The following is a 25,982-nucleotide window of genomic DNA, read 5'->3' on the forward strand; positions in this document are numbered from 1 at the left end:
ACCCCCCCCCACACACACATACACAAGGCCTGGCATGGTGGCTCATGCTTGTAATCACAGCACTTTGGGAGGCAGAGGCAGGCGGATCACCTGAGGTCAGGAGTTCAAGGCCAACCTGGCCCACATAGTGAAATCCCATCTCTATTAAAAATACAAAAATTAGCTGGGCGTGGTGGTGGTTGCCTGTAATCTCAGCTACTTGGGAAGCTGAAGCAGAATCGCTTGAATCCGGGAGGCAGAGGCGGCAATGAGCTGAGATCACACCACTGCACTCCAGCCTGGGTGACAAAGTGAGACTCTCAAAAAAAAAAAAAAAAAAAAAAAAAGAAGAAGAAGAAAGAAAACCACCCTTTTACACAATTTATTAGCTATGTAACATGGGATAGTGGCTGAATTCGGCCTTACTTTATGTGGTTGTAAGGATTAATTATGTGACACAGGGCTGGCATATAGTAATCCTCTCTAAAACATAATTATTATTTTATTGCTAACCATACACATAAGAAGAAAGAAAACTATGAGTTACCATTTTCATTTACAAGACACAAAAAAAATCCAAAAGTTTAGCAGTAGTTGTGGGAAAATAAGTATTCTTACATATTATAGGTATGAGAATAAACTGGTATAATTAATAAAAGATAATTTAACAATTTCCTATAAAAAATTTAAAACATTAACCCCTTGAATCCATCAATTCATTTATAGAAATCATCCTACAAATTTATCAGTACGTGTAAAACAACACAATATATATAAGGATATTCATAAGACTAGAAACAACAAAATGTTCACCAGCAACATTGAGACAATATAATATAGTGGTTTATAGCAGAGATTGAAAAAGCTTTACTATGTCACCATGTATTCAGTGAAGCATATAGATCACCAGGGACTTTATCAAAATGCAGATTTTGAGGCCAGGCGTGGTGGTTCAGGCCTGTAATCCCAGCACTTTGGGAGGTCAAGGCGGGAAGATCACCTGAGGTCAGGAGTTCGAGACCAGCCTGACCAACACAGCAAAACCCCAACTCTACTAAAAATACAAAAATTAGCTGGGTGTGGTGGCATGCACCTGTAATCCCAGCTACTTGAGAGGCTGAGGTAGGAGAATCACTTGAACCCAGGGGGCAAAGGTTGCAGTTAGCTGAGATAGCAGCACTGCACTCCAGCCTGGAAGACGGAGCGAGACTCCATCTCCCCAACAAAAAAATTGTAGAAATGGGGATCTCGTCATGTTCAGGCTGGCCTCAAACTCATGGGGTCAAACAATTCTCCTGCCTTGGCCTCCCAAAGTGCTGGGAGTACAGGTGTAAACAATCAGGCCCAGCCAAAAAATGGCAAATTTTCTACTCAGACAATTCACAGACAAATAATAACAGTGAGAATATTCTAACAGTTTAAAACATGGCCAGGAGCAGTGACTCATGCCTGTAATCCCAGCACTTTGGGAGGCCAAGGCAGACAGTCCAAACCAGGAGTTCAAGACCAATCTAGACAACATAGGGAGACCCACCTCTACCAAAAAATAAAAAATTAGCTAGGTGTAGTGGCACACCCCTGTGGTCCCAGCTACTCAGGAGGCTGAGGTGGGAAGGTCTCTTAAGCCCAGGAGGTAGAGTCGGCAGTGAACCATGATTGCACCAGTATTCCAACCTCAACCTGGGTGACAGAGAGAGAGCCTGCCTCAAAAACAAAAACGGAAAACCATGACTTTTCAGATGCCTTCCTGTGCTTACCGAAAAAAAAAAAAAAAAGGCAAATAATTACAAATAAAACAAATAAAACTCAGGACTGTTAGGGATGTCAAAAATCAGGCTGATGTGCATGTTATTAGCAGCATAAATTAGTTCTGCAATCTGGCAATTAAGTGCTATAAAAACCATTCATGCTCTCTGACTCACTTGTACTGTTTTTTAAAATTAGGCAAACCAGGCTAGGTGCAGTGGAGCATGCTTATCCTCCCAGCACTTTGGGAGGCTAAGGCGGGAGGACTGCTTGAGCCCAGGAATTCAAGACCAGCCTGGGAAACATGGTGAAACCCTGACTCTACAAAAATTATAAGAATTAGTGGGATGGTGGCAGGCATCTGTAGGTCCAGCTACTTGGGAGGCTGATGTGGGAGGATGGCTTGAGCTGGGGAGACAGAGGGTGCAGTAAGCCGAGATTGCACCACTGAATTCCAGCCTGTGGGACAGAACATGACCCTGTCTGGAAAAAAATAAAATAAAAAGGCTGGGCACAGTGGCTTACACCTGTAATCCCAGCACTTTGGGAGGCCAAGGTGGGTGGATCATGAGGTTAGGAGTTTGAGACTAGAATGGTCAACATGGTGAAACCTCATCTCTACTAAAAATATAAAAAATAGCTGAGTGTGGTGGTGGGCACCTGTAAACCCAGCTACTCAGGAGGCTGAGGCAGGAGAACTGCTTGAACCTGGGAGGTAGAGGTTGCAGTGAGCTGAGTGAGATCAGGCCACTGCACTCTAGCCTGGGTGACAGAGCAAGACTCTGTCTCAAAAAAGAATAATAAAATAAAAATAAAAATAAAATAATGTACAACCAAACAAAATTCAGATGAAAAAATAAGCAACTTGAAATGTTTATAGAAGCATTTATTTACTGACAAAAGGCCGGCCGCGGTGGCTCAAGCCTGTAATCCCAGCACTTTGGGAGGCCGAGGCGGGTGGATCACGAGGTCAAGAGATCGAGACCATCCTGGTCAACATGGTGAAACCCTGTCTCTACTAAAAATACAAAAAATTAGCTGGGTATGGTGGCATGTGCCTGTAATCCCAGCTACTCAGGAGGCTGAGGCAGGAGAATTGCCTGAACCCGGGAGGTGGAGGTTGCAGTGAGCCGAGATCGTGCCATTGCACTCCAGGCTGGGTAATAAGAGTGAAACTCCGTCTCAAAAAAAAAAAAAAAAAAAAAAAAATGGTTATTTACTGACAAAAGACTGAATATAACCCAAATTCTCATTAAGTTGTAATAGTAAGCCAGGTGTGTGGCTCATGCTTGTAATTCCAGCACTTTGGGAGACCAAGGCAGGTGGATCACTCGAGGTCAGGAGCTCGAGACCAGCCTGGCCAACATGGCAAAACCCCATCTCTACTAAAAATACAAAAATTGTGCCTGTAGTCCCAGCTACTTGAGAGGCTGAGACTGGAGAATCACTTGAACCCAGAAGGCAGAGGCTGCAGTGAGCCAAGATTGTACCATTGCACTCCAGCTTTGGTGTCAAAGTGAGACTCCACCTCAAAAAAAAGGTATGTAATAGTGTATTCAAATGGAGGACAGAAGACATATGAAATTATAGCATGCCAAAAGTTAGCATATATAACTCTGAGCAGCCAGCTTTTAAGACATTCTAGCTCCATGGATATAATTTAATTATTTGCTGAAGTAAAACCCACCTCCAAGACATATGTGAGTCTTAAATGGAAAGGGAAGAATTTAGATGGCAAAACAATCAAGTATATATAGAAAAGAAAAACTAATGCCAGCCACCAAATAAACGTAGAGAGGGACAGCTATTCTATTCAGGGCTATATCTCTCAAATGACAGAAGACATGCTGTTACCCCGATACTGGACTCTGGAGGGAGGCAGGCAGGTCTTTCGAACCTCTCTGGAAGGGGATTTAAACCTTTCTGCAAACAATTTATGTAGTCCCTAGTAAAAAGGACTAAAGAAAAAATAAACCCTAAACTAGCATAAAATATCAACTCAGAAACTATGATCCTAAAAGAAAGTAATTATATAAAAGGCAATCTTCTTTTAAAAAAGGTGAATTTTAGAAAGACCTAAAATTATTATATTCAACTAGAGTTTAATTAAAGTAGCATGATTCAGAAAATACAGAAGAATTTGTGACTAAGTCACATGAACGTCAAGTTGAGGCTTCCCCTGGATGAGGATAAGCCCATTGTTCAAATCACTTTTTGTCAAGCTTAACTACTAATTAAGAGGCAACATCACTGATGAAAGCTTTCAGCTATATATATATATATATTTTTTTTTTTTGCCAACTTACTAAATATATTTTAAGGCAAAATAAGGTTTTCCCACATGACAAAATGAAGGCATTTTTTGATGCATTAAACATAACCTGCCCACAAGTGTGGCACTATGATAGATGTATTTATAACTAGTATGCTTACATACCTTTGCTGAAATTGCTAATGTGCAGGCAATACCCAATTCTCCACCTCCAACCACAGTAATTTTATTTGATGTTTTATTCTCATGATTTGCCCAGCTCTTTGAATTTATATCTGAAACACCTAGAAAGAAAAGTAGATGATCCTGAGAATTCAAAAATATCAAAAATCTTTTTAGGATCTTTAAAAAAATATATAGCAGGCTTCATAGCTCAGAGAGAAAATATGGTGCTAGTCCATAATGGGCTCTCAAAAAATACTACCGAACAAATAAATGCAAGGAAGACAAATGTCTCCTATTAAATATTTGACTAAATAGAAATTATCCTTCTAAAAAGAAAGTATCTTTCTAAACATTAAAAAAAATCATATAAGACTCTAAAAAAAGTAGCATTTTCATAATTCTAAAAAATATTCCAACTCATTGTTCTGGTCTACAACACAAAAATATGTCTAACCTTACCAAAATGTTTCAAGCATAGGTATTTGTCTTTATCCTTAATGAAAATTATGGAGAATCATAGATATTCTGATCCAGTACACTGAATAAGCCAATGAGCTACATATATATACTGTGAAAGGGTTTGGGATCATTAAATACATCAAGTGATATTAAACAATACAAGAACTGTTTTATCTATTTAAGACTAATTCTTTTCATTTTAAGAAACCTGGCCGAGAACAGTGGTTCATGCCTATAATCCCACAACTTTGGAAAGCTGAGGCAGGAGGATCACCTGAGGTCAGGAGTTCAAGACCAGCCTGGTCAACATGGTGAAACCCTGTCTCTACTAAAAATACAAAAATTGGCCGGGCACACCTGTAGTCGGGCACACCTGAAGCAGATGAATGGCTTGAACCCAGGAAGGCAGAGGTTGCGGTGAGCCCAGATGATGCCACTGCACTCCACCCTGGGCGACACAGCAAGACTCCATCTCAAAAAAAAAAAAAAAAAACACCATATTTATTGGAACTATATATAGGTAATATCGTATATTACACAGGAATTTCTTTTTTTTTTTTTTTTTAGAGATAGAGACTTGCTCTACTGCCCAGGCTGGAGTGCAGTGGCACAGTCTCAGCTCACTGAAACCTCTGCCTCCTGGATTCAAGTGATTCTCCCACCTCAGCCTCCCAAGTAGCTGGGATTACAGGCATCTGTCACCATGCCCAGCTAATTTTTGTATTTTCAGTAGAAACGGGGTTTCATCATGTTGGCCAAGCCAGTCTCGAACTCCTGACCTCAGGTGATCTGCCTACCTTGGCCTCCCAAAGTGCTGGAATTACAGGCGTGAGCCACCATGCCAGGCCTGAGGCACAGGAATTTCTTATTTCAGAATCAGATGTACATACGCACATATTTTTTTTTTTTGAGACAGAGTCTCACTCTTGTTGCCCAGACTAGAGTGCAACGGCACAATCTCGGCTCACTGCAACCTATGCCTCCCGGATTAAAGTGATTCTCCTGCCTCAGCCTTCCAAGTAACTGGGATTACAGGCATGTGCCACCACGCCCAGCTAATTTTTGTATTTTTAGTAGAGACGAGGTTTCACGTTGGTCAGGCTGGTCTCGAACTCCTGACCTCAAGTGATCATCCCATCTCTGACTCCTTAAGTGCTGGGATTACAGGTGTGAAGCCTAAATTTATTTATTTATTTATAAATACATAGGTGTGCCCAGCCTAAATTGATTTATAAAAATCAAGCAGCTGAAAGTAAAGGATTTTAGTGAGAAACTGGTAACTCATAACTCTCAAGACAATCTGCCTAACAAATATACAAACCTTCAGTGATTTTTGCAATATAGGCTAGCAAGTCTACCTGCCGTGCCTCATCAGATGATGGCAGAGAATACAAGGGAAGTTCCTCTTGAAACTTGGCAATCATTTCTTTAATTAATCCAACAATGACAGATTTAGGCTGTAGAATACACAAAAAACAGAAAAGTTACACAAAAATTTTGCAGAAGAATACCACCTTTTTTGAGGCAGGAGTATCACTTGGACCCGGGAATTTGAGATGCAGTGAATTATGGCTGCACCTCTACACTCCAGCTTGGGCAACAGAGACTTCATCTCAAAACAAAACAAAACAAAAAAACTTCTTTAACCTATACATTCTTTTAGAGTTAGTCAAAAAGAATTATTCAATCATGTTCTCATTTTTTGAAAACCATCATACAAATTATGTAATACTTTTTTTTTTCTTTTTTTTTTTTGAGACGGAGTTTCGCCCTTGCTACCCAGGCTGGAGTGCAATGGCGCGATCTCGGCTCGACGCAACCTCCGTCTCCTGGGTTCAGGCAATTCTCCTGCCTCAGCCTCCTGAGCAGCTGGGATTACAGGCACACGCCACCATGCCCAGCTAATGTTTTGTATTTTTAGTAGAGATGGGGTTTCACGATGTTGACCAGGATGGTCTCGATCTCTTGACCTCGTGATCCACCCACCTTGGCCTCCCAAAGTGCTGGGATTACAGGCGTAAGCCACTGCGCCCGGCTATGTAATACTTTTAACTGCTATAATGCTTTTCACTGAAAAAATTATTGAGTACTTTTAACAGAAAAATAAAGGAAGAAGAAATGCTAATTCAACACCTCCCAAAAGTAGAGAAATAGCATGAATATGCTTAATAGCCTAATATCTAAGTTTGGGAACTGTCCCTTTTTTTTTAACTTTTCATTTTGAAATAATTTCACTTATAGAAAAGTTACAAAAATAGTACATATACTCTTTGTCCAGACTGCTCAAATGTTAACATTTTATCACATTTGCTTGTTTAGTCTCTCTCTAGTTTTTCCAAACAAACTGAACAAGTAAACTGCAAGCATGATATATTTTACCCCAAGTACTTTAGTGTATATTTCCTAAAAGAGAAAGACATTCTCCTAGATAACTATTATCAAATCAGAAAATTAACACGGTTAAAATACGACCTAATCTGGTACTATTTTCTTTCAGTGTAACTGGTTAAGCAACTTTGATGAAATTCATGAGCCTTTCTGAGCTTCAGTGTCATCAGTAACACAATGTGAATAATAAACTCCAAATGGTTGTTATGAGCAATAAACGAGCTAATGAATGCAAACTAAAACTGTGAGTATAAAACAGATGTTTATTATTATCCTTAGGAATATTTAGTAGTATGCTCACTTAAAAAGTGCTTACTTTGGCCGGGCGCAGTGGCTCAAGCCTGTAATTCCAGCACTTTGGGAGGCCAAGGCGGGTGGATCACGAGGTCAAAAGATCGAGACCATCCTGGTCAACATCGTGAAACCCCGTCTCTACTAAAAATACAAAACATTAGCTGGGCGTGGTGGCGCGTGCCTGTAATCCCAGCTACTCAGGAGGCTGAGGCAGGAGAATTGCCTGAACCCAGGAGGCGGAGGTTGAGGTGAGCCGAGATCACACCATTGCACTCCAGCCTGGGCAACAGAGCAACACTCTGTCTCAAAAAAAAAACCAAAAAACAAAAAAGACTATCTCTGAGCATTTACTAAACAAAATTATAAAAAGAGAAGCCAGTGAAAACCAGAGAGAAGAAATATGATACATGAATTCCTGCAACATGGCACAGATGTCAAAACACTGCTTGAGGATAGTTTTGTTTTTTGTTTTTGGGTTTTTTTTTTTTGAGACGGAGTCTCACTCTGTCACCCAGGCTGGAGTGCAATGGCGTGATCTCGATTCACTGCAACCTCCACCTCCCAGGTTCAAACAATTCTCCTGCCTCAGCCTCCTGAGTAGCTGGGATTACAGGCACGTGCCACCGCGCCCAGATAATTTTTTTCTATTTTTAGTAGAGACAGGGTTATCAGCATTTTGGCCAGGCTGGTCTCGAACTCCTGACCTTGTGACCCACCTGCCTCGGCCTCCCAAAGTGCTGGGATTACAGGCGTGAGCCACCGCACCCAGCCAGTTTTGTTTTGTTTAAAGAAGGATGTAACAATTGATGAAGGAGAAAAACAGACAATTCAAAAAGGAAGAAACATGATTGATAAGTAAATGAAAATGATTTCAATTTCTCAACTAACCAAGTAACTGAAAATTAAGAGTATGATGCGTTTTTGTCCTTCCAACTGACAAATTTTTATTACGCCTCATTCATCACATTTAACTAGCAATCTTATTTAAATCATCAGATAATGCAAGTAACATAAATGTTCATAAGGTAAAATGTCAACTCCTACTACTGATAATCTGAAGTGTGTCTTTTGTTTTTCTATTTCTTTTTTCTTCTTTTCAAATGCTTTCTATATAAAAAATATAGAAAATCGTAAAACAAAGTAAAATGCATCCACAATTGCACACTTTTTTATGAGCTGTCTAATAAAATAAGAAGTGATAATCCTAAGGCATTCTTTACTCCAACCTCACTCGACTCCAACATACTCCTGTTCTCCAGCCCTATTAGCTTTCTGGGTACATATAAACATATTATAAATTATCCTTTTATAAAACTTTTAATTATTTACAAAAATGAGAGAATACTATACATCTGTCTAAACCAATGTATAGAGATATGCAAAGGTTTGTTTTAAGGAAAATTACTTCTATTAGACAAAAGGTACTGTAAAATAGGTACTATCCTACACCGATTTCTACTGATTATAGAAATGCATTATTTTGTCTACGTTTTTGGAGTCCAATTTGGTAATATATAAGAAAATCTTAAAAATACTGAAAACCTTTGATCCAATAATTCTATTCCAAGAGACTTATCATTAGGAAATTATCAAAGATATGTTAGATATATATAAACATTTTCACTTGAAGATGTTCATCATTAAATGTCTTATAATAGGGCGATTTGTAAATACAGTAAGTAATATCCTTATGCTGGATCATCAGGCAACCATTAAAACCCACATATTTTGAAAACAGTTTAACATGGAGAAATGCTCAATATAATGGTCAATGAAAAATGCAGAATACAAAATTATATAATATGAGGATATAAAACAAATACTACAGTTATATAGATCAATGTGAAACTTTATATTGGTTAAAACAAAGCATGTCAATGGGGCACGGTGGCTCACACCTGTAATCCCAGAACTTTGGGAGGTTGAGGCAGGTGGATCACCTGAGGTCAGGAGTTTGAGACCAGCCTAGGCAACATGGTGAAACCCCATCTCTACTAAAAATACAAAAAATTAGCTGGGTGTGGTGGTGCACACCTATAATCCCAGCTACTCGGAAGGCCGAGGCAGGAGAATCACCTGAACCTGGGAGGTGGAGGTTGCAGTGAGCTGAGATCACATTACTGCTCTCCAGCCTGGGTGACAGAGCAAGACTCTGTCTTAGAAAAAAAGCAAAAAACGCCAGGCATGGTGGCTCACGCCTGTAATCCCAGCACTTTGGGAGGCCGAGGCGGGTGGATCACAAGGTCAAGAGATCGAGACCATCCTGGTCAACATGGTGAAACCCCGTCTCCACTAAAAATACAAAATATTAGCAGGGCATGATGGCGCATGCCTGTAATCCCAGCTGCTTAGGAGGCTGAGGCAGGAGAATTGCCTGAATCCAGGAGGCAGAGGTTGCGGTGAGCCGAGATCACACCATTGCACTCCAGCCTGGGTAACAAGAGCGAAACTCCGTCTCAAAAGAAAAAAAAAAAGGAAAAGAAAAGAAAAAAGAAAGCATGTCATAAAAATTTCATACAGTATGATTCAACTTGTATGAAAGTCAAAAACAGGCAAAACTACAAATAAATATATATATTACATAAAAATCTTTTATAGGAAGGAACTTGGAAATAATGCCCCAATCACTTGCTAGTAGCTCTTCCTGTACTTTCTCAAGTGGGAAACGACTATTAAAAGACAGAGCAAGTAACAGTTGGCTTCAAAACCTGGAGGGAACAGCTTTCTATAGGCAGTTTTCATCAGGGTTCTGGGACTTCGGTATCCCTAGAGAGCTCAATTTCAAATCACTTCCAAAGACCACATGAAGAATATCATTGAAAGAAAATGCACTTATCGCACTTATTTATACCAGCAGAATCAATGAAAAATATTCCAAAAAAAAAAAAAAAAAAAAGCTTTCTGAAGAAAATCCAAACTGATCTTACATGGCTCCAGTTCTGGAGATAGGGCAAATATATTCTGCCTTGAGCATCCACGTGTTTTCCGACTGAGATTCCCATATTTGCAGTTGGCTTCAAGAAGCAAATAGGGGGAGCAAAAGGGTGAGAATCCAAAATCCAGAAACGAATTGGTATGTTATATGTATTACCTATTTAAAACAAAAGAAACATATCTTCAAATGATAATGAAGCACACACATTATGTTTATGATATAGCTAGGTAGCTTTTTTTTTTTTTTTTTTTTTTTTTTTTTTTGAGACGGAGTTTCGCTCTTGTTACCCAGGCTGGAGTGCAATGGCGCGATCTCGGCTCACCACAACCTCCGCCTCCTGGGCTCAGGCAATTCTCCTGCCTCAGCCTCCTGAGTAGCTGGGATTACAGGCATGCGCCACCACGCCCAGCTAGTTTTTTGTATTTTTAGTAGAGACGGGGTTTCACCATGTTGACCAGGATGGTCTCGATCTCTCGACCTCATGATCCACCCGCCTTGGCCTCCCAAAATGCTGGGATTACAGGCTTGAGCCACCGCGCCCAGCGCATTTTTTTTTTTTTTTTTTTTTGAGACAGAGTCTCACTCTGTCGCCAGGTTGGAGTGCAGTGGCGCGATCTTGGCTAACTGCAACCTCTGCCTCTTGGGTTCAAGCGATTCTCGTGCCTCAGCCTCCCGAGTAGGTGAGATTACAGGCACATGCCACCACATATGGCTAGTTTTTGTATTTTTAGTAGAGATGGGGCTTCACCATGTTGGCCAGGATGGTCTCAATCTCCTGATCTTGTGATCCGTCTGCCTTGGCTTCCCAAAGATTACAGGTGTGAGCCACTGCACCTGGCTGCTAGGTGGCATTTTAAGAAATGACTAGGCTGGGTGAGGTGACTAAAGCCTGTAATCCCAGCACTTTGGGAAGCCGAGATGAGCAAATCACGTAAACCTAGGAATTTGAGACCAGCCTGGGCAACATGGAGAAACCCTGCTATATAAAAAGTTTTTAAATTAGCTGGGTATGGTGGCACACATCTATAATCCCAGCTACTGGGGAGGCTGAGGTGGGCGTATGACTTGAGCCCAGGAGGTCAAGTTTGCAGTGAGCCATGATTGTACCACTGCACTCCTGCCTGGGTGACAGAGTGAGACCCTGTCTCTAAAAAAAAAAAAAGAAAGAAAGAAAGAAAAAAAAATGAATAGTCTAGTCTAGTCAGGTTTACATATAAAGGATTAATGTAAAGTAAGGCCTATTTCCCACATTTCATCCATACTCACATTGGAAATATGTTCCTATTAGAGCACTGGTATAACATTTAAGTAAGTTTAATTAAAACAATGGCCAAATCATCCACCCTGTCTCTACAAAAAAAAAAAAAAAAAAAAATCAAATTTTCAAAAATTTTTACTAATACAGTTGGAGTGCCAGCCCAAATCCTGATGGAGCCACTTCCTGCATTAATCACTACACATTAAAGAAAAGGAAGGATATGTCTACTGAAGGTAGGGTGTAGTGGCTCACGCCTGTAAATCTCAGCATTTTGGGAGGCCAAGGCAGGTGGATCACTTGAGGTCAGGAGTTCAAGACCAGCCTGACCAACATGGTGAAACCCTGTCTCTACTAAAAATACAAAAAATTAGCCAGGCGTGGTGGTGAGCACCTGTAATCCCAGGTACTTGGGTGGGAGGCTGAGGCACAAGAATCACTTGAACCCAGGAGGTGGAGGTTGCAGTGAGCTGAGATTGTGCCACTGCACTCCAGCCAGAGTTACAGAGTAAGGTGTTCTCTCACAAAAAAAAAAAAAAAAAAAAAAAAAAAAGTCTACTGAAGGCATTCCCCTGGTTGATCAAGAATCTGCTGCCTCCAATGCCCGTTCCTAGCAGTATTCATGCATTTACAGCCCATGACTGGCAAAGCACCTGATGACTCAGATTCCTGTGTCTAACTGGTAAGATTTCACCACTGGTGTTCGCTAGTCTCTTCTTCCTTCTCCCTTTCCCATCAACAAATACCTTGACTCCTACCCTGCACATCTAGCTTTTGGTAATTCAGCACTGAAGAGTCTGAACTCCTAATATAAATTAAAAACTCGAATATAAAGGAATTATAAGAACGTAACTTAACTTTGGATGTAAACAAAGTTTAGATAGGTGTGATCTTAAGATGATACATTGGGATGCCAAAATGGGAGGATAGCTTGAGTCCAGGAGTACAAGACCAGCCTGGACAACATATCAAGACCCTGGTGTGGTAGTGCACATCTGCAGCACTAGCTACTCAGGAGGCTGAGGCCAGAAGAATACCTGAGCCCAGGAATTTGAGGTTACAATTAGCTATGATCACATCACTGTACTCTAGCCTAGGCAACAGAGCAACCCTCTCTCACTTAAAAGAAAAAAAAGATTATATAAATCTCTAAAAAAAATGACTGTATGAAGCATAATTATGACTTAACACAATGTTGGCTGAATAAGAAATAACACCAAAAATTTCTACAGGTATACATAAGGTAATATTAACAGAAGTTTCATGTAGATGGGAGGTTAGATATAGGCTTAAGCTCATCCCTTCCCAAATGTTTAAATGCTTTTTCAGCATAAGCATGTATAATCATTACACTAATAAAACTAGTTAACTAAAAGAGAGTAATAAAGGCAGACAAATAATAATGGCCACATTTATTGAACATTTACTATATGCCAGGAACTATGCTAAGAACTTTACTTACTGTAACTTATTTAAGCCTTACAACTCGGAGGTAGGCTCTAGTATTGGCCCAGTTTACAGATGAGAAAGATAATATACATTCCGACCTTCTGATCAGTAGGAAATAACTAGTGTGCATTCACATTGAGTTGACATAATTCCAAAGCAAAGGAAAAGAAAAGTGTAATGCAGAAAAAAAGTTGAGGAGGAGCACCTGAGGAAGACCCCATTATAAGAATCAATGACATAACTCAATGACTACAGGACAGACTGCTGACATTGGGTGGGATTTTACCAATGGTATTAAGATAACCTTTCTGCCCTCATGTTACCTCCCTACTCTGTATTAGAAAATGAAATGCTACTAAGCAGTAATTCATTTAAATTCACAACTTCCTCTGTTAATATACAACTACCCTTCAAAACACTGGGCTGGGTAAGAATTGGCTTTTATCTCTCAGAAGGAATCACCCTAATCAGTTTCCTTCCTTCTTCCTCTCCTTTCCTCCTTTCCCTAATACCCTTCTCTTACCTTTCTTTTCAATATCTAACCAAGATAAATTCAGAATACAACTTAAGGGGAACAAGTCTGAGTAAAATTCTCTATGCAGCCAGGAACATCTGAAAATGGCAGGGAAGAGCAAGGAAAGAAGAAAAAAATCAACTCAATGCCTGTTCTGCCTACCTCACTCTGCAATCTCTGCATGGAGCCCACGGCTAGCTGCTTTCATACCCATCCATTCTCCTATGCATAAAAACAAAATGAATTACTACACGTTTCCTGAGTGCCTACTATTGCAAAAGGAGGTATCATGGTGGGACATACACAGAAGCAGAACAAAGCATGAGTACATCTCTAGCAGCAAGTCATTGTTGGGGGTGAAGAATGGGGGAATTAAGAGGGTCTGTCATAATACAGGAGCTATCATAAAGAAACACATATTGTGAAAGAAGTTCTCCCAAATGCAGCTTCCTAGTGTTTTTTGGGCAATGTATTCTAATTGTACAACGCTCAACTCTTTAAGAGATAGCAAGTTACGCTGTTCTCTCCCTATTTGGCTTCCAGATCTTCCTCAGCCCTCTTTTCCGTGTATCTTCTGACATGCCCCAGTAAGCCAGTTATTCCTAAGCCCTTCAGTCAATAATCAAACTAACTCAACTATTCAACAAATACCAAATAAGCAAATGTCCTATAAGCACATCACTGTATATTAGTGATTTTGGATGGTATTCTTCCTAGGATTATTTGCATTTCAAAAGAACACTGAACTTTTTTTTTTTTTTTTTTTGAGACTGAGGCTCACTCTGTCACCCAGGCTGGAGTGCAGTAGCATGATGTTAGCTTACTGCGACCTCTGCCTTCCGGGTTCAGAGATTTTCCTGCCTCAGCCTTCTGAGTAGCTGGGATTACAGGCACATGCCATCAGGCCTGGCTAATTTTTGTATTTTTAGTAGAGATGGGGTTTCACCACGTTGACCAGGCTGGTCTCAAACTTCTGACCTCAAGTGATCCGCCCATCTTGGCCTCCTAAAGTGCTGGGATTACAGGCATGAGCCACCACATCCAGCAAGAACAGTGAATTTCTAATGGTGAAATTTCAGGCACCATTTCAGAGAAATATTTGGAACCAAAGATTCATTGGTATTCTTAAAATCATACCATACATAAGCAACCTCTTGCAATTCTTATCCGAAAGGTTAGTCCTTGCTGAACACAGGAGAAGTAGGTCTGGACAAATGGGAAGAGTTAAGTATAAGAAAAGTCATTGATTTTTTTTTTCCTTTATTTTTTGGCAAACATTTAGCTATTTTAAACTGTTTAGGTCACTCTAAAATGTGTTCCTTTCTTTGAGCTTTAATGGCCTGTGTTGCAAAATTTTCCTATTGGAGTTTGAGTTTCAGGCTAACACTAGCTATGTGATCTTAGGTAAATCAGACAAGGCTAAGGATTCAGTTTCACCTATGGACTGGAGATAATGCTGTATCACACAGAGAGGAAAAAAGGGGAACAAAATATAGAAATAATGAAGAAAAAGGTGGGACCCCTACACTTTGCTATGGAAAACAGAGAGGAATCTCCCCAAGGGCAGGCCTATGTCCGTTCTGCTCTCCTTTGTACCCTGGAACCTACCAGAGTAGTGGGCACACAGTTGACAGTAAGTAACTCTTGAACTGAACTGAACTTGCCGACATTAGTATAGGCCCTCCTTGACTTGAACAGATCCAGTAAGGTTCTACATAGGTCATATATCTGTAAGAATACTTTAAGAATGTTATGGCATAAACAAATGTCAGTTATCAAATGAACTCCTCTTTTAGAAAACTCCCATATTTTCTCAACTTCCACACTTACCCTGATACATCACAGGAATAGTGCCGGTAAAATTCAGTAGGTCTTTCTGGGAACTATCTTTAAAAACTGGAAGAAAAAAGCCCCAAAATGTGCAATCAGATAGAGAAAGAACTGTAGTAAAGTATGTGTAAGTATTCACGTGTGTGTGCTCATAAGTACACACACAAATACACACACAGTGTCTAAACATAATCTAGGAATTGGTAAATCTGTCAACAAAAGAAAACGACTAGATGTTGTTGACTTAGAAAGCAGTGAGGTAGACGAAAGAATAAGGACTTTGATACTGAAACCCCAAGTTCTGGGGCCACCTTCCCTGCTTAGACGAATTTGACTTTTGGTGACTTTAATCATCTTTGATCTTCAGTTTCATCATCTATAAAATAAAGATATTATGACTTCCTTACACAGTTCTCCTAAGAATCAAATGAGAGAATGAGAAACTCTTAATAAGTACTATGGGCCAGGTGCAGTGGCTTATGCCTGTAATCCCAGCACTCTGGGAGGCCAAGGCAGGTAGATCACAAGGTCAGGAGTTCAAGACCAGCCTGGCCAAGGTGGTGAAACCCCATCTCTACTAAAAATACAAAATTAGCCAGGTGTGGTGAAAGGTGCCTGTAATTTAAGCTACTCGGGAGGCTGAGGCAGGAGAATCACCTGAACCCGGGTGGCAGAGGTTGCAGTGGCAACCCAAGCAGCTGAGATTACAGGCACCTGCTACCACGCTCGGCTAATTTTTGTATTTTTAGAAGTGAGCTGATATCATACCACTGCACTCCAGCCTGGGTGAGAGAAAGACTCCATCTCAAAAAAAAAAAAAAAAAAAAAAGAAAGATAATAAAGTAAAAGCTTCCTTAGATAACCAGATTCTTACTATTACTTGAACAGGATAACTAAAACTTTGTTAATAATTTAGAATCAACCATATATATGATAGGCAGAATAAAGGTCCTCCAAAGATGTCCATATCCAACCCTTGGAACCCGTGATACGTCACCTTACTTGGCAAAGGGACTTCTGAGACATGATTAAAGACTCTGATCACTTGACTAGCCTTTGAAAGAAATTAAGGAGTCCGAGATGAAGAGACTACCCTTTATCTCAGACTCCTTAATTTTACTGCGATGGGTCTAATCTAATCACATTGGTCCTTAAAAGCAGAGAATCTTTCCCAGCTATGGTCAGAGAGCAATTTGCCTATAGAAGAATGGCTAGCGACATCCAACACTGCTGGCTTTGAAGATGGAGAAAGGAGACCAAGAGCCTAGGAATGTGGGTGACCTCTAGAAACTGAAACTCAAGGAAACAGATTATCCCTCAGAGCCTCCAGAGACAAAGGCAGCTGACACCTAGATTTTAGCCAAGTCAAACTCCAGTTCAGCTTCTAAGCTACAGAAATTTGTGTTGGACTTCTTGCCTACAGGATTGTAACATAGAAAATATGTGTTTTTTAAAGCCACTAAGTTTGTGGTAGTTTGTTACAGCAGCAATAGAAAACTAATACAAGATATATTATATTAATTTAAGCTTTCTCAGAAATTGCAGGTCACAAAGTATAGCTGAAAATCAGAAGATAAAAGAGAAAACGAGAAATTACAATTTTGCAGCTCTTTAGGGCCAAAAATTAGTAGTTCCAATAATGCAGGATTTAAACTAGAAAATATGATTCTTACCATAGGTGTCCATGGAATATCTGAAATGCGGGAAAAACTTATTTACATTCTTTAGTTCTTCCACAGTTAGGTCCCTGAACTTGTACTGAAAAGAGAAAAATAAGCATGGAGTAAGAATAAAGCTCTGAGCAAAAGAACAACTGCAGTTAACATTTAACTGACAATTTACCATGTGCTAGGCCCTGGGCTCTGAGCTTTATGAGTATGTATAGTATTTGATTTAATTTTTTTTAAAAACATGAACCCTACAACGTAGGAACGGCTTTACAATTGCTCTACAGAAGCAGGAGAAGAAATGAAAGCTAGCCAATCAAAGTAACTTGCTGAGTCAGATAGCAAGTTAAATAGTGAAGCCAGAGCTCAAATCCAGGACCAGGGTCTTGAATGTCTAAATCAAACTGCCTCCGAATACCTCCAGAAGGCTTAAGAGATGAGACGGAATGAATCACCCCTCTTACCACTATTCAAGATCCAACTGTCTTTTTGGCATAGCTCACTCACTTGAGATACCTCAACTTCCCCTCCCACTTTCCGGGCACTGCATCCTGGGTTTCAATTGGAAAACAAAAGCACACGAGGTTTTACAGGCAGGTGTGTAACTGCCTCTTCATTTATCCCGATGTCTTCTCAGAGATACTAACTTGGTTGTCTTGTGGACAAAATCATTTAAATTCTTTAAGCCTATTCTCTCACCTGCAAAAAGAAACAATACCTCTTACACTAGCGGTTAGTTTTAAATGAAAGAAAAGTATATTAAGAGTTTACCATTCTGAAAATGGATTTGAGAAAACAATTCCTTTTACAATGGCATCAAAAAGAATAAAATATTTAGGCATAAATTTAGCCGGGCACGGTGGCACATGCCTGTAGTCCCAGCTATTCGGGAGGCCGAGGCTGGAGGATTTCGAGTCCAGGAGTTCTGGGCTGTAGTGCGCTATGCCGATCAGGTGTCCGTACTAAGTTCGGCATCAACATGGTCACCTCCCGGGAGCAGGGGACCACCAGGTTGCCTAAGGAGGGGTGAACCGGCCCAGGTCGGAAACGGAGCAGGTCAAAACTCCCGTGGTGATCAGGAATAAATTTAACAAGGTACCAAACTTAGACTCTGAAAACTGCATAACATCGTTGAAAAAAATAAAATAGACCAAAGTAAATGGAAAGCATTCCTTGTTTATGGATTTGAAGACAGTATTGTTAAGATGGCAACATTCCTCAACAGATTCAACACAATCCCTATCAAAATCCCAGCTGGCGCGCGTGTGTGTATGTGCGCGCGCGTGTGTGTATGTGTGCGCGCGCGCACATGCACGCATGTGCAAAAATTTGCAGATTCTAAAATTTAGATGGAAATTCAAGGGACCCAGAATAACCAAAACTATCAGGAAAAAGAACAAAACAGCTGGTGGATTCATACTATAATCAAAAGACAGGCTATAATCAAAAGGAGAAAATAAGTGTTGGAGAGGATGCAAAGAAATCAGAACTCTCACACATACACCACTGCCAGTGGTAAAATGATGCAGCTGCCTTGGGAAACACCCTGGTAGTTCTTCAAAAGATTAAACACAGAGTCAGCGTTACCACATGACTGAGCAATTCCATTTCTAGGTACACACCCAAGAAAAATGAAAACAACATTTCTAGGTATACACCCAACAAAAATGAAAATTGTGTACAAAAACTTGTACACAATTGTTCATAGCAGCATTATTAATAATAGCCAAAAAGTGAAAACAATCTAAATGGCCATTAACTAATGAATGGATAAGTAAAATGCGGCATATCCATAAAATGAAATATTCAACCACAAAAAGGAACAAAGTGCTAATACATGCTACGACATGGATGAACCTTAAAAACACTATGTAAGAAATTAGACAAAGGAAATGTCTGTCTCTGGTCTTGGCCACAGGCTGTGCTTCCCAGAAAAAAAAAATTTTTTTTTAAAGAAATGAGACACAAAGGCTACATATTTTATAACTGCATGCATATGCAATATTCAGAACTGACAAATACACAGAAACACAAAGTAGACTAGTGGATACCTAGGATTGTGGGAGTTTGGGAGAAAATGGAAGAGGACTGCTAATGGATCCTGTTTCCTCTCTCAGAACCTTAGGTTTTTCACCTGCAAAAAAGATAGAGCTCTACTGGCTACCAACTTCAACAGGTGTATATGAAACTTTTACAATTAACATACGTAAAAGAGAGATTATAAACAAAATATGTATACTACAGTAAGTACAGGTAGCAAACTACAAATTGACACAAAGAACATCTAAGTTACTGAAAGGCCTCTGGAGAAACTCAAGCTACACTTCAGCCTAGAGTCTAGAATGCTATAGACATTTAGGGATTAAGCCAGGCGTGGTAGCTCACACCTGTAATCTCAGCACTTTGGGAGGCCAAGACAGGCAGATCACTTGAGGTCAGGAGTTTGAGACCAACATGGTGAAATACCATCTCAACTGAAAATACAAAAATTAGGAGTGGTGGCATGCACCTCTAATCCCGGCTACTCCGAAAGCTGAGGCAGAGGAATCACTTGAACCCTGGATGTTGCAGTGAGCCAAGATTGTACCATTGCACTCCAGCAACAGAGTGAGACTCTGTCTCAAAAAAAAAAAAAAAAAAAATTGGGGGAAAGAGAGGTCATTCTAGGATGGGGAAGAATTTGCTAGAAGAGAAGTCTGACTACAAACAACTTGAGGACAGGAACAACCTGAAGGCAGGAATTGTCTTTTACTCATTGTTCTATCTCTTCACCGTACTTAGGGTGTGTCTTCGATAGAATTATATTTTTTGGATGGGAGTTAGCCAACAGACAGATTTATATGAGTAGGGTAGACATAGAAAGTAAGTATGATCCACAGCGCTGAGCATCAAAACTAACAAATGATCAGTATCAACTAAAACAGACTTATTTAGTCTGTTGGGCAAAGTGAGTCCTAGATTCAGTGCCCATGATTCAGTGTAAACAAAACTGGATGAAGTCACTCCAGCTCCAAACACTACACAAATATACAAAAGCCTACATTGTTGTCACCTGGAATACATATATTATCAATGGATATAATCTGTTTCATTTTCCACTATTTTCTACATCCTTAAAATCACTGTAGAACGCTGGGCGCAGTGGCTCTCGCCTGTAATCCCAGCACTTTGGGAGGCCAAGGCAGGCAGATCACCTGAGGTTGGGTGTTCAAGACCAGTCTGACTAACATGGAGAAACCCCGTCTCTACTAAAAATACAAAACTAGCCAGGCATGGTGGCATGTGCCTATAATCCTAGCTACTTGGGAGGCTGAGGCAGAATTACTTGAACCTGGGAGGTGGAGGTTGCTGTGAGCCAAGATCACACCATTGCACTACAGCCTGGGTAACAAGAGAGAAACTTCGTCTCAAAAAAAAAAAAAAAAAAAAAATTACTGGAGAACATGATTATTAATAGCTATATAAAGCTACACTAGAATTGATTTAATTGCAAAACTGCTATACAAGTTTGTCAAAGGCAGCAAAAGCACTCTTCTCAGGATTTAAAAACCCAAATGTCACTATTAAATATTTGTTGTTTTGACACCCCCCTTGCCATAAAGGACTTCTTTTATCTGTCTTGAAGAAAATATTAACTTTTGGGGCTGGGCGCGGTGGTTCACGCCTGTAATCCCAGCACTTTGGGAGGCCGAGGCAGGCAGATCATGAGAGTAAGAGATTGAGACCATCCTGGCTAACACGGTGAAACCCCATCTCTACTAAAACATAAAAAATTAGTCAGGCGTGGTGGCATGTGCCTGTGTCCCAGCTACTTGGGAGGCTGAGACAGGAGAATCACTTGAACCTGGGAGGTGGAGGTTGCAGCAAGCCAAGATTGTACCAGGGCACTCAGCCTGGGTGACAGAGCGAGACTCTGTCTCAAAAAAAAGGAAAATATTAGCTTTTTTTTTTTTTTTTTTTGGAGACAGGGTCTTGCTCTGTCACCCAGGTTGGAGTGCAGTAGCACAGTCAGGTGTGCACCACCACGCCCAGATAATTTTTTAGTACTTTTTGTAAAGATGAGGTTTCACCATGCTGCCGAGGCTGGTCTTGAACTCCTGTGCTCAAGGGATCCGCCTGCTCCACCTCCTACAGTGCTGGGATTACAGGTATGAGCCACCGCACCCAGCCTTATTTTCACTACATATTAAACAGTGTATCTTCTCAGTGTAATTTTTTTTCTGAGACTGATTTTTGCTCTGGTTGGCCAGGCTGGAGTGCAATGGCACAATCTCAGCTCACCACAACCTCCATCTCCCAGGTTCAAGCGATTCTCCTGCCTCAACCTCCCGAGTGGCTGGGATTACAGGAGCCTGCAACGATACCTGGCTAATTTTGTATTTTTTAGAGACGGGTTCTCCATGTTGGTCAGGCTGGTCTCAAACTCCCGGGCTCAGGTGATCTGCCCACCTGGGTCTCCCAAAGTGCTGGGATTATAGGCATGAGCCACTGCACCTGGCCTGGTATCATTTATTAAAATAAATTTTTAGCAGGAAGGAATCTTATAGATCAAGTCCAGTATTGCCATTTTATGAGTGAGCAAATCCAGGTTAAGTTGCCTCTCCAAGGTAACTCAGCTTGAGGAGGAGAAAACAGGAATTAGGGAACTAGGTAATTTCTCTAAATAGAATAAAAACGAAGGAATATACATATGTGGCTGGGCATGGTGGCTCATATCTGCAATCCCAGCCCTCTGGACAGTCAAGGATGGAGGATCACTTGAGCCCATGAGTTTGAGACTACAGTAAGTTATGATGGTACCACTGCACTCCAGCCTGAGAGACAGAGCAAGACTCTGTCTCTTAAAAAAAAAAAAAAAAAAAAAAAAAGCAAGCACACACTTTTTGAAGAATAGTAAGTACTGGTGAATTGACCCACTCACTTAAGATTCAGAACTGTCTGACAAAGCTTAAGCTTTCTGCCATAATGGAAATAATCTGTAAGTACATTGTCCAATATGATAGCCACAAACCACATGTGACTACTGACAATTGAAATGTAGTGATTTTGTTCCTGTTTCAAAAAAATACTTATTTATGTCTTTTGCCCAATTCTCTATTTATTGAGTTTGTTTTGGTTTGGTTTGGTTTTTTTTTTAAGACAGAGTCTCACTCTGTTGCCCAGGCTGGAATGCAGTGGTGTGATCTCAGCTCACCACAACCTCTGCCTCCCAGGATCAAGAGATTCTCCTGCCTCAGCCTCCCAAGTAGCTGGGATTACAGGCACGTGCCACCCCATCTGGCTAATTTTTTTGTATTTTTAGTAGAGATGGGGTTTTACCATGTTAGCCAGGCTGATCTCAAACTCCTGACCTCAGGTTATCCAACCACCTCAGCCTCCCAAAGTGCTGGAATTACAGCTTTGAGCTATTGCGCCTGGCCTTAAATTTATTTTTTTATTTTTTAGAGACAGGATCTCTCGTTCCGTCTCCCAGGCTGGCATGCAGTGGCACAATCATGGCTGTCTGCATACTCAAACTTCTGGGCTCAAGCTATCCTTCTGCCTCAGTCTCTCAAGTAGCTTGTACTACATACATGAGTAACTGTGCCCAGCCTAAAATTATTTCTGGATATTAAACGATTATATTATTTGCCTACTGCAATGGTCAGGGAATCCCAAATATTTGCTGGACTGACTTGTTTCCGATGAGTTTCCTTAATTTATACAGCCAACAGGTAATTATTAATAAGCTACCTATGTGCCAGACTCTATGCTATGCACTGATGGAAAAAAAAATCCTCTACTATTCTAATCTCACCCTTGAGAAAACTTGTCTTTTCTTTTCCTTCATTCCAGTTCCACCAGAAATAGGCTGTATGTTTGAGTCTTAACTTGAACAATTCAGGGAAGGGAGGGGCTGTAAAAACAAAACAAAAAACTTGAACAGTTCTTCCCATAGATCAATCCATCAATCATCCTCTACACATTAAAACTTGAATGGCTCTTTTAATTTCATGTCCTCTGAAGAGGCCACAGAAAGGGTAGATATCCTAAGCATGATAATACTTCTCTTCCTACAAGATCTGCACCTGTCGCAGTAGATAAATTCAGTCAAGTCACTTACATCAACAATTTCAATCTTGGGGCTTCAAAACCTCCCACAACTATGCTAACTACCCCAACAAGGAAAGAAGCAAGTACAACAAAAATGGCGTTAACTATGGTTTCCGCATGAGGAAGTCCTAAGAAGCATTAAGAATTACTATTCTGGGAGGCTGAGGAAGGTGGATCACTTGAGGTCAGGAGTTCCAGCCCAGCCTGGCCAACACGGTGAAACCCCATCTCTACTAAAATACAAAAATTAGCCAGGCATGGTGGCGCGCGCCTGTAATCCCAGCTACTCGGGAGGCTGAGGCACGAGAATCGCTTGAATCTGGGAGGCAGAGGTGCAGTGAGCTGAGATCGCACCACAGCACTCCAGCCTGGGCAACAGAGCAAGACTCTTAAAAAAAATAAAATAAAATAAATTACTTAACTAGGAAACTGGTGAAAACTAGTTTTCTTAACTAGAAAATTGGTGGGGATTTCCTCTGTACACTGGAGACTCAGGCTAGTCAGGCTGCGGAAATATAGGTCAGATTTCTTTTTTTTTATTTTTATTTATTTATTTTTTTTTAATTTTTTTTTTATTTTTTATTTTTTTTTTGAGACGGAGTTTCGCTCTTGTTGCCCAGGCTGGAGTGCAATGGCGCGATCTCGGCTCACCGCAACCTCCGCCTCCTGGGCTCAGGCAATTCTCCTGCCTCAGCCTCCTGAGTAGCTGGGATTACAGGCACGCGCCACCATGCCCAGCTAATTTTTTGTATCTTTAGTAGAGACGGGGTTTCACCATGTTGACCAGGATGGTCTCGATCCCTCGACCTCGTGATCCACCCGCCTCAGCCTCCCAAAGTGCTGGGATTACAGGCTTGAGCCACCGCGCCCGGCTTATAGGTCAGATTTCTAAGTCAGAGGGCCTACTCCTCAACTTTCTAAGATCTCTCCAGGGCCTTCAAGCTGTCTTCATCCCTAAATATACTCAGGTCTTTCATTCACTGCAGTTATTTAGTACCTATGTTGTTGTCTAGCATAGTGGGTAGACGAAAGGAATACAAAAGCACAGTCTCTGCAGTCAAAGGGGCTCACAGCAAGAGTAAGGTTTGTAAATACATAATTACTCCACAATGTGATAATCGAAATCTTTGAAAGCAGAAGGGTTGATTCAATCTTCCAGAGAGTGACTGAGTTGGGTCTTAAAAAGGACAAGCTTTGCAATTCAAGAAAAAAGAAAAGTAGGCCATTTCAGCAGAGAGAAAGGCGTGGTTACAGGCGTGTGCTGGGAGCTGTTTGAGGTCAGTGACGCTGAGGATATGAGGTGGACTCGCACCAGGTGGAGGTTGGGAAACCCCTGAGTTGCGGGACAAGTTAGAATCCAAGCTGCTTCAACCCTCCCTGGCGCCTCTGCCCATAGCCCGTTCCACACCAGCCATCCCCGCTCCAAGCCTCACTACAAGCCGCGAAACGCAAAACGGAGGCAAATTGGCCAAAGGCGGAGACACCCCCCAAGATCCCGAGGACTCAGACCTGGCCCAGCGGACTGCCCGCACCTTGCCAAGCAGCCGTCTCAGGCCCTCGCAGTCGAACTCCATCTCCAGCTCGATCCAGAGCCAGGTCCTACGATCCCAGCCCCTGGACCTTTTTCCGGATTTGCTGCAGGACGGAAGCCGCCGAGGAGCAAACTTTCCGGCGGTCCAAGGCCCCGCCCCTTCCCAGACTGGACATTCCACCCGCATTCAACGCCCGGGGCTCAGGCAGTGCTGCGCCGGGAGTCCGGCGGCGCCTCCTTCGTGACCCCGGAGTGGGCGAGTGACGAGGGCACGGCCGGAAACGCGTTGGCGTCAAGGAAACCATGACCCATCTTCCTGGAAGGAAACTTGGGGACATTTATGAAGAGAAGACTAGGAAGGACCGAAGTAGAATCACTAAAGGAGGTAGAAGCAACCCACGGTGTTCTTGAAGAGTTTCCAGACAGATGTGTTAAATTCCGCTGCGTATCAGGAAAGAGCAAGACCGAAAATTGCATTTGAATTTAGGAAGGAAGCGGCAATGGAACTTCAGAAGCAAAATTTCAGGGAGTAGAAAGGAAAACAGGAAAAAGCCAGGTGAACAAGAGCTGGAAAACAAGAGAGGAGGGAGTTGGGTGGATAAGGTCATCGGGAGAAGGTGGGCAAAGAAGAGATACAGGATACAGTAATTTTCTGACATTGGTTGGTCTCCTTGACCCCTAACTGACTTACCTGCCTTGTATCCCTGGTTTGAGCCACTGAAGCAAAAAGTCTCGGGAGCTGGATATTGTAATTGTCAAGCAGTTGAACATGCAGAAGGGAGATTGTATTTATAGAAAGATCTGAAGGGAGGGGCTGCCGTGACTCTGGAGAAGAAACTGAAAAGCTGGAAGGAACATTAATTCAAAAAGCTTTTGTTGGCCGGGCGCGGTGGCTCAAGCCTGTAATCCCAGCACTTTGGGAGGCCAAGGCGGGTGGATCACGAGGTCAAGAGATCGAGACCATCCTGGTCAACATGGTGAAACCCCGTCTCTACTAAAAAAAATATATATATATGTATATATATATATGTATATCTATATGTATATATATGTATATATGTATATCTTTATGTATATATGTATATATGTATATCTATATGTATATATATGTATATATATATGTATATATATACATATATATATATATATAAAATCAGCTGGGCATGGTGGCAGGTGCCTGTAATCCCAGCTACTCAGGAGGCTGAGGCAGGAGAATTGCCTGAACCCAGGAGGTGGAGGTTGCGGTGAGCCGAGATCGCGCCATTGCACTCCAGCCTGGGTAACAAGAGCGAAACTCCGCCTCAAAAAAAAAAAAAAAAAAAAAAAGCTTTTGTTGGTTTGTTGGGCATCTACTACTTGCCAGCTATTTTACAAGGTCTCAGGATACAGCAGCAAACAAAATAGA

General features: G+C 41.2%; 1 protein-coding gene across 9 annotated transcripts in view; it reads right to left on the reverse strand.

Moving 5' to 3' along the window:
- Window positions 1–24,764, reverse strand: part of UEVLD (UEV and lactate/malate dehyrogenase domains) — a 65,119-nt gene extending 40,355 nt beyond the window's left edge. For 2 of the 9 annotated variants that reach the window (XM_074401214.1, XM_010350623.3), the window contains exons 1-6: window positions 24,579–24,758; window positions 16,960–17,044; window positions 15,287–15,352; window positions 10,231–10,394; window positions 5,943–6,078; window positions 4,163–4,281 (exon numbers count right to left, since the gene is read on the reverse strand). In XM_074401214.1, coding sequence (XP_074257315.1) covers window positions 4,163–4,281; window positions 5,943–6,078; window positions 10,231–10,394; window positions 15,287–15,352; window positions 16,960–17,044; window positions 24,579–24,620 — 612 coding nt within the window. In that variant the 5' untranslated portion in view covers window positions 24,621–24,758. Of the gene's footprint in view, window positions 1–4,162; window positions 4,282–5,942; window positions 6,079–10,230; window positions 10,395–15,286; window positions 15,353–16,959; window positions 17,045–17,600; window positions 17,622–19,004; window positions 19,088–22,750; window positions 22,850–24,555 lie in introns of those variants that run through there. The other 7 variants (XM_074401210.1, XM_074401211.1, XM_003919894.4 and 4 more) reach the window with 7 other exon arrangements.
- Window positions 24,765–25,982: the final 1,218 nt, after the last annotated feature.

Source organism: Saimiri boliviensis, chromosome 6 (genome assembly GCF_048565385.1).
Source record: "Saimiri boliviensis isolate mSaiBol1 chromosome 6, mSaiBol1.pri, whole genome shotgun sequence".
Classification (NCBI taxonomy): domain Eukaryota; kingdom Metazoa; phylum Chordata; class Mammalia; order Primates; family Cebidae; genus Saimiri; species Saimiri boliviensis.